This window comes from Numida meleagris, chromosome 12 (genome assembly GCF_002078875.1).
Source record: "Numida meleagris isolate 19003 breed g44 Domestic line chromosome 12, NumMel1.0, whole genome shotgun sequence".
In the NCBI taxonomy this organism is placed as follows: domain Eukaryota; kingdom Metazoa; phylum Chordata; class Aves; order Galliformes; family Numididae; genus Numida; species Numida meleagris.
The window spans coordinates 7,836,479-7,848,893 of record NC_034420.1 but is presented as its reverse complement, the minus strand read 5'-3'; the positions used below and the strand labels follow the sequence as shown (position 1 = coordinate 7,848,893).

Below are 12,415 nucleotides of genomic sequence, written 5' to 3'. Positions count from 1 at the left end.
TTCGTGAGATTTTCGTCCCGTCATCAATTATTTCTAACAGGGCTTTTAACGTGCATATGCCTCAAAACCTGAGACAGAAAACGATGCACGTGACATCGAGAGGCTCTCTGCAGGCACACTGCTGAGACGAAGGCGGCCCGAAGACCTTTTGCCTCTCGCTACTCCCCGCTTTCTGTCCCCCGGAGCCGCTCTCCTGCCCGGGACCCCCATCCCGCAACCCCGCTCTCCCCAGCCCCCCCCCACCCCGGGACGCGCCACGCGGGCGGTGCCGCTCGGAACCCCCCGGTGCAGCGCTGCCCCCACGCGCGGCCGCGGCTCTGCGGGTCCCCCCGGCGGGGCGGTGCGGGGCCGTCCCCCCTCCCGCCGCCCCCCCGGCACCCGCAGCCGGCGGGCGGGGGCTGCTGCCGGCTCCGCCCCGCCGGCCGCCCGGCTCCCCGCCGCCGCGCCTGCTGCATGCTCGGTGCCGCCTCAGCCCCAGCCGGAGGTGGAAGATGGCGGAGCCGGGGCCGGACTGCGGAGCCCTGCTCGACGAGGCGCTCTCCTCCTTCGTCTTCAACTACCTCGCTGACAGCCAGGTGGGGAGGGCGGCGGTGCGGGAGGAGCCGACGCGGAGCCCCGCGGAGCGGTGCGAGCTCCCGGGGGGACCCCGCCGCTGCACCGCCGGCTGCGCGGGGGAGATTTTAGGGGAGGGGGTCTGCGGGGCAGCGCCGCCCCCGCGCCGCACCGCGCCGCACCGCAGCGGCTCCGGCCCCCGCTTTCAGCACCACTCGCACGTGGACTCCCGGCCGCTCCGGCCCCCCCACCCCGTGCGCGTGGGGCGAGGGGGAAGCCGGCGCTGCAGCCCCTCCGGGCCGCGGGAGAGGGGCAGCGGGGAACGCCGGGGGGAAGGCGGGGGGTGCGGGGGGCTGCGCGGTGGGGGCGATAAGAGCCGGGCTGCGGGATGAGTCATGCCGAGCGTCAGTTGCACGCATACGGGCTGGGATCTGGGGGATGGAGGGGATGGGGGGGCTGGGAGAAGGGGCTTCGTGCTGCGAACCGGCGGCTCCAAAATCTGGATCGGCTCCCTCCTGCACGGAGCCGGGTATTAAAATCAGATTAAGGCTCCTTGGCAGCTCCCGCACAATCACGAGAGCGAGCTGTGCTCGCTATAGGGCTCGCATGCTTTTCCATTTTGGGGGGTGGAAGAGAGGCACTATACAATGATTCGGGCGGCGGCGGGAGCCGCGGCCGATCTGGAGCACCACCGCGCATTTCCCAGCCGGACTGATGAGGCCGGTGCAAGTGGGAAGAGTTTTCTGTAGTTATATATCATCCCTCCAGCCCTTCACTTTCATAACCCCAGATTACAAAATAGCTTCGATTGTGAAGTGAGCGGATTCATCCTGACCCATGCTCTCTCACCAGTTTAGCTTTGGGATTGCAGACGGCAGGAATATGTCGGTTGTGTGTGTGTGTGTGCGTGGGGGGAGAACGGGACGCACGGGGACTAATCCTGCTGTTTGGGTTCCAAACAAACAAGCTCTCAGGACTGGGTAAATCAGATTTGCCCCTGGTGCGTGTGCCAGACAGAACCAGGCAGGTCTTGCCACCAGCTGGATGGATGTGGTCCCGGTGCCCGCCCCGCGTGCTCCTGCCTGGCACGGGACGCGGGTGCTTTGCTGGGGGCAGAGCAGCGGGTGGCAGCTCTGGCTCTTAACGAAGAGCTGATGACAGGCTGATTACAGCAGGAGGGTCAGGGAGGGTGAGAAGTGGGCCGAGGAGGTTTTGTAAGCAGTTTGCGTTCTCTGGTTTGGATGGATTTGTTATTGCCGGGGGAAATGCCTGCTGGAGGAAGGAGGCAGGTTTGGGGGCTGTCATCCCCCAAAGTGCTGCTGCAGCTCCCAGCAGCCCAGCTGCTCTCGAGGCAGGTGAAAGTTCCTGGCTCTGCTTCCCAGCAGCACGCCGTGTGCTCTCTGTGGCTTTAGCACTGAGCGAAGAGCTCGTGTGATTGCAGCACGCGTCTGAAGGGCTGCTTCGTTTTGCTTTTCTGGTCAGTATTTGATGTCTCAATCTAGGAATCTTTTTTTTCCGAAAAGCGACTGTTAAGGGAAAAAAAGAAATCCTGACGATTGTCATCCTTCTCTGGTGCAAAACCACCATGTTGTGAACATCCCCTGCAGAATTTGGGACCGTGAAATGGCCTGTGATGAAATGAGACCATTTTTTATGGCATCTCATGAAATAAGACCGCTGCGCTTGTGCCCTCTTTTTTCCCTCCCTCTCCCCCTATGTGCGTGATGCTGGAGGGAGCGCTGTGCGCGCGCACGTGGGGTCGGTGCTGATCTGACGTCTGCCGGGCATATAACGTTACGGGCAGCAAACGGATCCGCGCCGGCTGCCGCAGGTCCCAGCAGCGCCATGCAGCCCACGTCTGTTCCGCGGAGGAACAAACGTTGCATTTTCCTTCTGTCCCCTGTGTGCGTGGAAGGGTTAAAGGCTGATGTGAAAACAGAAGGAAAGAAAGAGAGGGAGGGAGGGGAAAAAAAAAAAAAAGCCCTCCCAGCGATGATTTGCATGCGTCTGCTTGGGGAAGGACTAAGTTGTAAGTGTGTGCTGTGCGTGTACCTTAACCTCTGATGAAACTGCAGTGGCGGCTCCTGCTGCTGTCACATGCTTTCTCTAGAACTAGAGCCGGAGGCGGGCCCCGCGCTCGCCGCTGACGTCCCTCCCCACTACTACTGTACAGCCCTGCTTACAACTGGGTGCTGGCTGCTCAATGAAGCCCGAAAGCTGCTTCTGCACAGCCCCTGGTGCTTCAGCACGGGATCAGATTATCCTAAGAGGCTACGATGTCAGGAGGCCGTGAGATCATGAATATTACCCGTTTCCTCCGTGGAAATCTTGAGGAACTCCGTCTCTTCCCCCACAGCCTCTCCCCACTCCCTTCTTTGCAGTGGGTTTTGGGTGAGGAGTGGCTCAGTGTTGGTGATCTGTGTTCTGAGACAGAGGAACCCTCAGGAGGGCTCTCGGGAGATGCACGGTGAAGGGTTAATGTAGGTATTTGCATCCGTCCCTTCATTATATGGGCTTGTGCTGAGGTTGCCTGCAAGCCTCTATTTACATATCGAGGACAGCAATGATTCATGTGCAACCTGCATTGCTACAGAGAGAAAATCAGGGTTTCTCACTCCATACGTGCCTTTCTCCTGCCGTCCCCTTTCCTTTCTAACAACAACGAAAAAGTGATTTCCTTCTGCAGCAACTCAAAACAGGCCCATTTTGTGCAACTCCGCTTCAGCAGGCGATGGAAGATGGCAGTGGGTGCTGGAAAGTGGCATCCTTGTGGCTCAGCGGGGAGCATGGGCTCAGCATCCCCACAAGAAGCAGGAACACTGTGCTTCTTTGGCTTCGATTTGTTTAAAACCCCCCAGTGAAGTGCAGCAGGGAAAAATGATAACAACATGCTGCTGCTTGGAGAGATGCTCGAAGATCACATGAGCTGAAATGCTATATTCCCTCTTTAACTTCTCAGCCTCCCACTAACAGCTTAATCCATTGATGAGTGCAGAGAGCACACTGAAGCCCTCGGCTGAGCATCAGGTGGATCAGTATTGGTAGTAATGAAGTGAATGCGTGTCCCTAATTTCTGACAGTCCTCGCTGAGCAGACCGACACTGTGCTTTGTGTGTGTGTTGGGCTCCGGGTGGTGGAGGCAGCCCCAGGCTCTGGCAAAGCTGTCCCTGCAGCTCAGGTCGGGGGGCCCATGCTGGTGATGCTCGCACCTTGCTGGGTGCTGCTGGGCTGTGGCACAGATGTGTGCGGATGTGGCCGCCAGCAGTGTTTTGCTTGCAAGGTGGGATGCCCGCAGCCGTGTGTGTTGCAGCTTCAGGTATGGAGGAGATGGAGAGTGCAGCAGGAGCAGAGGGAGGAGGGCTGGCCCCCGGGAGAGCTCTCTGCAGCCTGCCTGCTCTCAGCTCCTCCACCTACCCGCACATCCCTCCCTGCTCTCACGCTGTAATGGAAAGGCACCTCTCCAACAGGTGAATAATTAAGGTCTTAACCTCATGCCTCTAGCAAAGGGAGCTTTGTGAAAGAGACTGATTTCTCTCCCACATTAACCTTTCCAATGTCAAAAGCCTCTTTGTAGTTGGAAACTCTGCTTGCTCCCGCACTTAAACATTGTCAGTTGAAAATGAAAAATGTCCTGGGGCCACGGGCCCTTCCTCCCCCAAAATCCCATCTTTGCTTTGTGCAGGGCCAGGGACATGAGCACCTGTGAGGCTGTGCCACTTGGGGCTTTCCCTGTGGTGGGGCAAGAGGAGCCTGCATTTGTCAGAGGAATCCGCTTCGGCCCCCGCTCTGCAGCTGAGCCCCGCTCCATGGCAACCCCGTGCAGGCTTTCATTTCTCGTGATGGTTTGGCGGAACGAAAGCGATTTAGCAGAGGAGGAATTGTGCACGCTGCCTGCATGGGGAGATGGGCTGGGGCATCCCTCACCTGCACCCCAAGAGCGGGCGAATGAAGGCAAGGGGATGCCCTGCTGCTTGCACCACGTGCAGAGGGATGCGGGTGCTGATCGTGGCTGTCACGAGCCAAAGACTAAAGGTTGAAGTTAATGGCGCAGATGGTCAGGTGGGGTGAGCTGACCTACTTTGGGAGGCAGCCGCGCTGCTGTGCCACCCAGGTAATGGTGCGGCCAGTGTGTTCTCCTTCACTTATCACTCGGCAGTTCTGCTCTTCAGCACTTTTCCTGAGCTCCAGCCGTGGAATCGCACTGATTATTATTTATTTATTGCCTTTTTAAAAATATATATACGTGTAATGGGAGCTTCCAAGAAACGCTACGGACTTTGCATGGAGCTGGCAGTGCTTGCAGTGCCAGCAGCGCTGTCCTCGGGTGGCTCCGCAGCAAAGGCAGCACGCAGCTGTGAGCTGCAGATTGTTGCATCAAACACGTTCATGGCAGAATTAAGACAAGGAAAAATATAAGCTAGAAAGCTCTGCTTTGGCCACGCAAGAGCTGAAAACTCCCGGTCGTTCCCAATGCAGTGCTTTGTGTATTGGCTGGTGAGGGTGCGAGACTGGTGCAGCTCGGGGGCTGTATGCAAAGGCCCCATCCAGTAGCCAGGCTTAACCTTTGATCACTCCTGGCTCCCGGGCAGATGTCTGGGGCTTAGGGAAAATGCCTGGCTTATCTCACTTCCCGCTGTCCTGAGACAAAGCCGCAGGCGCTGGGTGCTGGGCACCTCCCCGGTGCCCTGTACCTGGACAGAGCAGCTCTGTGGGTAGGATGCTGCTGTGGGTAGCGTGCCGTGGGAGTGCTACAAAGACCTTGCTGAAGTGGCACAGAGCTTCCTACATCCCCATCCCTCTGCAGCCGGTCACCTGGTGAGGGGCCTCGCAGTGCTTCCTCTCCAGCAGGGACCAGAGGGGAGTCCCTGGGCTGGGGGCTGCGTTGGGAAAGACACTGGTGGCCCCGAGGGCTGATGTGACACTTCTGTGTTCCCCTAGCACGCAGTGGCACATGCTTGATATGGATGTTTTTGTGCTGAGGTGGCTGAGGATGAAACGAGTGCCTGGAGCTCTTGCAGCGAATACGATTGCAGAGCAGCGGTATCTTTACTGCGATGCATTTTCTAAATTCTTCCTCTGTGCTGCTTCTGCGCCGTGAGCTGGCCGCCCGCAGCGGCAGGGCTGAGGCAGCCCCTTCTGCTGAGCCAGCGCTGCTCGGCAGGCACCTCTGCTTCTGGTTCAGTTTGCAGAAAGTTCCTTGCTGCTGTCACTTCGCTTCCTGGCCATTGTTTGGCAGGGCTGCGGGAGCACACTGGGCCCAGGCAGATGAGGGGGTGGGAGGTGTCCTCCTCCCCCCCGTCTCCATCCCCCTCACCCGCCAAAAGCTGCTTCCCCCACCCAGTCCCCGAGGAGTCCTCATTTCCTAAATTTTGCGCACATCAAGAGCAAGGAAATCCTGTGGCAGGGGGAGATGGAGGGGAGAGGACAGAGCATTCTGGCACGGGGGGGGGGGTTCTGAGAGGCAGCTTGCACAGTGTGTGCTGGGGGGGGCACAGCCAGCAGGGAGCCTTAACGCCGCTCAGCACGTTTCTCCTGCCCAGATGGGGCTGTGAGTTTCACCTCCTGCAAGTGACAGCTGGGGATCTGGCTGTCCTGTGGTGTCCCGGCAGCTAGAGCAGCACTCGAGCACAGTCAGAGTGCAGGGACCACCGCAGGGCGCAGGCAGCACGCTCCGTGGTGCCCAGCCTGCAGCCTGCTTGCTGAGTCCTCGTTTTGCTTTTAGCCCAGTGGGGTTAGTGGGAGTAAGGTATGTTGTTTTTTCTCAAGAAAATGCAAGTGTGGCTGTGGGATGTGTCAGGAAGTGCTGCAGCAGCAGCCTGTTATGACCCTATGAGTGCACAGGGGCTGGGTCAGGGCAGGGAGCAGCCCTGGCTGCAGCTGCAGTGGTGGCCAGACGCACACTTGGGTGACAGCAGCAAGCTGCAGATGTGGAGCATAACACTCACACGACTGCCACTGGCTTTCCTTCTGCCCTATGAGCATCACATGCGGGCAGTTGTGTCACTGCGCTTTGAACAGGACACTGCTGCTGCTCCCCTGGATCTCCTTGCATGTTCTCCATGCAGAGCATGTGCTCCCCTGTCCCCGTGCTATGATAAGGGTGAGTGCTGCAGACCGCACGTGGGGAGCGCACCCGGGACCCCCCCTGGGGCAATATTTTGTCTGACCTCAGCGCTGGAGGCAGAGCAGGGCAGTGATTTGTGCAGCTGGCCGTGCCCTTCCCTCCCTGCAGAGGTTGCCCACGCACCCATGGTGAGCTTTGTTCCAGCCGCAGTCTGTGTCTCCTGGTTTCCCAGGACTTTCACAGCCTCAGTGCAAATGTTTGCGACTTTCATGGCCCTTCACTTGAAGCTAATTAAATTTTGCCTTGCTGCCAGCTCTCTTTAAACCGCAATGCTTAGCTGCTTCCCTGCCTCGTCCCTGCAGCCTGCCTGGGAGCAGTGTGTGGCTTGTGGGCACACTCAGCACCGTGGGGCCAGCAGGATTTTAAACCTTCCCTGAAGCAGCGTAAGCCCCTGGGCTCTGCAGAGCTGGAGCTGAAGCTTTAAAGCAGCCAGCAGTATGTGTCACTGTGAGCAGGCATGCACACAGGTAGTTACGACCTAACCATGCTAATAATGAAAAAACTGCAACTGCTTTTCTTGAGAAGGAAGTTTCTGTGTATATTTGGGCCCCACCAGGAGATTGGCACATAATTTTTTTGGGTGCTAAAACCTATTACTCAGATAACAGAACTCAGGCCTCATGAAAACCCTGTGGTTTTCTCAGTCTGAAAGGCTGGATGGTGTTAGAGCTGTTTTTTTTTTTCTTGCTGTCATGTCCTTTTAGGAAGGAATATGTATGTCTATTTATATTCTTATTTTGAAAATGAAAGCGCGTGGTGCGAAACCTCCTGCTGTGCATGTTACCAACAGCGCTGGCGCGGAGGCTGCTTTTCGTGCAACTGCAGCACACAGACCCCAGGAGCCCCCACCCTTCACCCCCATGGGCTGGAATGAGAAGCAGTGGGTGTGCAGGACACGCTCGTGCACGTGTGTCTCCTCCTTGCTGGGCAGAGGCTCCGGGATATGGAAGTCAATGCAAGAGGAAGGAAGCCAGCAGCCGAGCAGGGTGGGAGGTCGCGGGGAACTGTTTGGGCAAGCACAGACAAGGAGGGCTGGAGCTGCTCGGTTGGTTTGCTGCTCGATCTGCAGAGCTCGGGGTGCCTCCTCTCTGCTGCTCGCTCCTCCTGTGCTGCCCACAGGGTTGGGTTCCTTTCCTGGTGACCTGTTGCAGGGCTGGGGCTGAGCAGCTGTGCTGGCATGGCGAGGTGCCACCTGGGGACATGGCGAAGTGCTGCATGCTGAGATGGTGAGGTGCCACCCAAAGATAAGGCAAGGTGCTCTTCAGGACATGGTGAGGTGCCACTTGGTAACATGGCAGCCAGGGCCATGTCCTGGGGCAGGGGCTTCCCCCATGCCAGCCATTTCCCCTGTGTTGCCACTGGAGCTGACCTGCCCCCGTGCTATGTGCCAGCCTGCCTGTCAGTACTGGGGAGCACAGCCCCAAGTCCAGCAGAAAGTAAAGGCAGGTCGCAGGGGAGCAGGGACTGTCCCTGGCTCTGCTGCTCGCTTATGGCACTCTTAAGTTCCTTTTAAGTTTCCCTCTGTATTTATGTAACCCAAACTAACTCTTTTTGGAAACAGCCTCTCTGTCTCATTTAGATACCTAAATATAGCTGCTGCTGTTGTGGGAGGATTAGCCTGAGAGCGCAGCAGAGGGGCTGGGACCTTTGTGGATGGGTGCAGCGGGGAGCTCAGACCTTTCACAGTGACCTCCATGTCTGTTCCCTGGCTGTGGCTCACAGCTTCCTGGGCACTGCAGAGCTCACACGGGGTAGGGGGGAAGCAGGCAGCCCGCTGGATCCAAACTGCAGATTTTTCTCTAGATGTCTCACTGCCTTTTGAGGTGGGAGCCCATCTATGCCCAAACATGCCATTGGTTTGCTTCCCTTGGAGGAAGGAGCCAGATTCCAAACCACACGGAGCAAAGCTTATAGCTGCAGGGAAAACCTGCGGGTCCTGTGCTGTGAAGGGGACTGGCACTGGGGGTGATAACTCAGAGCTGCTGGAATGGAGCCACCAAACGTGGCATGGGGCTGGGCAGTGGGAAGGGAAAGAAGGAAGAGCAAAGGTCCTTCTGTCCTTAGGTGACTGGGGCACTGCACACATCAAAGTCCTGAGCTTGTTTAATGAAAGACTTGTGATCTGCCCCTTTGAAATGCCAAGCCAAAACACCTCTTAGAAGCGCATTTCCCCTTGTCAGGGATGTCCTCGCCAGGTCCTGCTGGTGGCCTTCCCTGCGCCTGGTGGCACCAAAGGACTGACTGCATGGCACGTGGCAGAGCGATCTGTCAGACATCGCCATTGGTCCCACGTTCTTGGCAGGGCCACATGCGAGGACACGATATGAGTGTTGAGTGTGGCTCTGAGACCTGCTGCTGCGTCTCAATTCACACGAGGCCCCATCACCCTCAGTGGTGATGACCTCCTCATCTACTTGCTGCATTGGGCCCTGATAACGTGGAGGTGAAATGGAGGAGGTAGAGGCTGCACACCCAGCATACAGCCGGGCAGAGGGCCTGGAGCGTCCCCAGGATCCCGGAGCTGCTCCGGCAGATGGCTGAAACCATCGCGCCCTGCTCTGAAGAATACAAATGTGCGGCAGATACGGTTACCCATCCCCGAGAGCAGTGTTAGCTTTCATCTAGATCGATATCCCCGCCTGCCCACGTCTGCTGGAGTGCTCAGCTGGCAACTCAATGCCAGCCAGGAGCAGACACCCGCCAGGGCTCGGCTGCCTGCTCCCGGTCCGTCTGTCCGTCTGTCGCAGCGTGCGGGCAGAGCCAGTGCCGACCACAGCGCCGCCACTGTGCTGTTGGACTCCGTCATGCGTAAAATGTAATAAATAGGGCCATAAGCCTTTTACGAAGTCTATTTCCACTCTTGGATCTGGGATTTAATGCATGGCTGCTTAGCCAGGCTGAGGATTTCAGGGGTCAGCAAGGCTAATTGCAGCGCTGTGCAGAAGGGCTGCGCTGCAGGGCCCCGTGTGGGCAGGAGGCGGTGGCGGGGACCCGGCGGGGGGGACGCGGCTCTCACCCCCGCTATCTCCACTCCAGGGCCTGGAATGCGGCCACCACGCACAGCGACTTGGCTGGGGACCCCCAAGAAGTGCTGGCGTAGCTTTTGGGTTGGGGAGTGTGGCAGCTGGGCCCAGCCCCAGCAGCTCCTGTAGCTGGAGGGCTGTGCGCTGCCACCAGGCAGGCTCCAGTACCAGGTTGTGCAGGCTGGGCAGTGGTATGTTCTGAGCTGGTGCAGCCAGGAGTTGTCCCTGCAGCCACCAGGAGTGACAAAGCCGCTCTGGGGCCCGGCACCAGCCAGGTGCTGTGTGTGCAGTCAGGATGGGGCTGGCTGTCAGGGAGGGAGCAGTGGCACAGGGACAACCACAGCCAGCATGAGGGGGACCCAGATGCCTGGAGGCTCCTGGGCTGGCGAGGCTGTGCTGCAGATGGAGGGTGCCAGCTCCGCTCAGTTACTTTCCCTGCTGATCCCGTCATCTCCATCTTGCGCCGAGTGCTGAAGTTGCCATGGAAACCGGGACGGCGGCAGCGTGGCCGGCAGCTCCTGTGTGGGATCCTGCAGCTGGCCCAGGCCTGCGGCCATGGCAGGTGGCAGGCTGGCTGCCGGGTGCTGGCCATCATTGCCCGTCCTTGTGCCTTCAAGGCTCTGCTGTGCTGCTGGGCTCTGCCATGCAGCATCACTTCCCTGGAGTTGTGGCAGGCCCTATTCCATCAGTCCCAGGGGAGAGCCTTGCAGAACACAAGAAGAAAACCAGCAAAACCCCTGTAGTATCACTATTAATAGCACCTTTGCACAAAGTTATCTTTAGCAGCACTGTTCCACCTCCATTCACAGCAGCGATCGCACAGCCCCGACTCCTCACTGTGGAGCCCCGTGGCTCAGGGCAGTGCGGGGCCCAGGGCAGGCTTACCCTGCCGCCAGGCCCCGCGCGGTGGCTGCTCCCCAGTGGTTCGTGGGAGACCGCCTGCAAAGCCCTCCCTGCAGTGGGAAATGGAGCAGGATTCTTTTCCAGGGTTTGTTTCTCTCTGGTGGCCCCAGCTGTGAACTCTGCTTGCCTTTGCCTCTCCTCCCACACCGCCCAAAGGTTTCCTCCCTGGAGCATCCCTGTTGGGGGCCCGGAGCAGTGCTGGGACCATGCGTGGTGAGTGGAGGAGGCAGTGCCGCAGCTTGACTGTCTGGGCTGGAGCAGACATTTTCCACTCATATTTCAGGGCGTGTTCTCATTGCTTTCAAGCTCTGCTCCTTCCTTCATCCACCTCCACGCTCCTGCAGACCCTGGGAGGGAGCAGGGCTTTGATGGTCCTTTGGGCTGTGCCATTCAACCCAATGCTTTGAGGCAGGGTTGCACAGCGCCTGTAAGGGAAGGGCAGCTTTGTCCTGTTCTTGAACTCCACAGCCACAGAGTTCCTTGGTTCCTGGGCTAATCTGTTCCTGCTTTTAATGAGCTGCCTCATTTGAGTGCTTTTCCCTAATAATGAACCCTCTGGGCTGGGGGAGAGGCTGGAGATATTTGATTGCAGACAGCCAGAGGATGCAAAGTGCCTGTCCCCAGCTGAGTGGTGGGTCCCTTTGGCACAGCCCCTCCTTGGCACTGCAGCCTTTGGCCCCAGCCGTGGAGCTGGTCCTAGTGGGTGGAGGAAGCACTGGGGTTTTACTGTGTCCAGCCACCAAAGTGCAGCTGAGGAGGAAGGAGAGGGGTTAGTGGGAAGCTTGCACCGGGTAAGGCATCTGTGCTAGAATTGGAACAAGCTGGGTCCACAGAGTCTGCACTGCCCAGCTGCCCAGAAGGCAGGCTGCAGCCTTCCAGCCTTACCCACTGATGTACCACACTCAGGCTCTTGGTGCAGCCCTACCAGCCAAACCCACGCGCTCTTTGTGGATGGGCATGCCTGTGCCGCGGGCTTGGCGGTGTGCTGCCAAGCCTTAATGATGGGGTTTGAGCTTGCACTGTGTGTGCTCAGGAGCTTGGGCAGCTGCTTTTGATAAATGGAAATCTCCCTCCTGCAGGCCTGTTCTGTGCAGGGTGTGCACACAGTTTGCAGCTACGGCTCTTGGGAACATCTGTACAAAGGATGTTGGTCTCACCTGGTCCCTCATCCTGTGGTGGCTGCCTTGGCCAACATGGAAGCCTGGGCTGACTGCTATAAGGAGAGGTCTCCGTGGTGCCTCTCGCAACATGACAGCATTTCATGTCTGCCACAGCACAGGCTGAGCCAGGCCCCATCTTGAGGCCATCATTTCTAGGGTGGCAATGATGCAAGGCAAGAAAGTGCCTGGTGCCGAAGCTGCTCGGGCTGTTCCATTTATATTTAGCCGACCCACTTGCTGAGCGGGACACCGAGGGTCGGGGAATGGCTGACACTTCTGGGGCAGGATTTGTCCTCAGTTGGAGCAGCCTGAGTAGGGAATAAGGAAGCAACCCTTTGATGGGAGCTGGGGCAGCTGGGGTGTTTTCCCGAAAGGAGCCGCTTCTCGTGTGCTGCTGCCCTTGCCAAGTGGAGGGGACGTGGTGTTCCCATCCAGCAGCCTCCCTGGGGTCCCTTGGCTCTGTGCACTGAGCTGGCAGGGCTGGCACACCTGGGGAAAGGCATGTCCCCAAGGTGGGTCAAAGCAAAGCACTTGCTGAGGAAAAGGAAATTAATTATAGGAGCTTTGCTTCACTCCAAGCAACTGGAAAGGCCGATGTTTTTTCTGCTGGCTGATAAACTAATTGTAAGGACAAAACCTCAACAAAAGCAATG

The 12,415-nt window shown here is 58.2% G+C and overlaps 1 protein-coding gene across 2 annotated transcripts in view; it reads left to right on the top strand.

Moving 5' to 3' along the window:
* The window catches only part of PPARGC1B (PPARG coactivator 1 beta), a 39,945-nt gene continuing 27,939 nt past the window's right edge, over positions 410 to 12,415 (top strand). For both annotated transcript variants that reach the window (XM_021410891.1, XM_021410890.1), the window contains exon 1: positions 410 to 575. In XM_021410891.1, the coding sequence (XP_021266566.1) occupies positions 492 to 575 (84 nt within the window). In that variant the 5' untranslated portion in view covers positions 410 to 491. The remainder of the gene's footprint in view (positions 576 to 12,415) is intronic.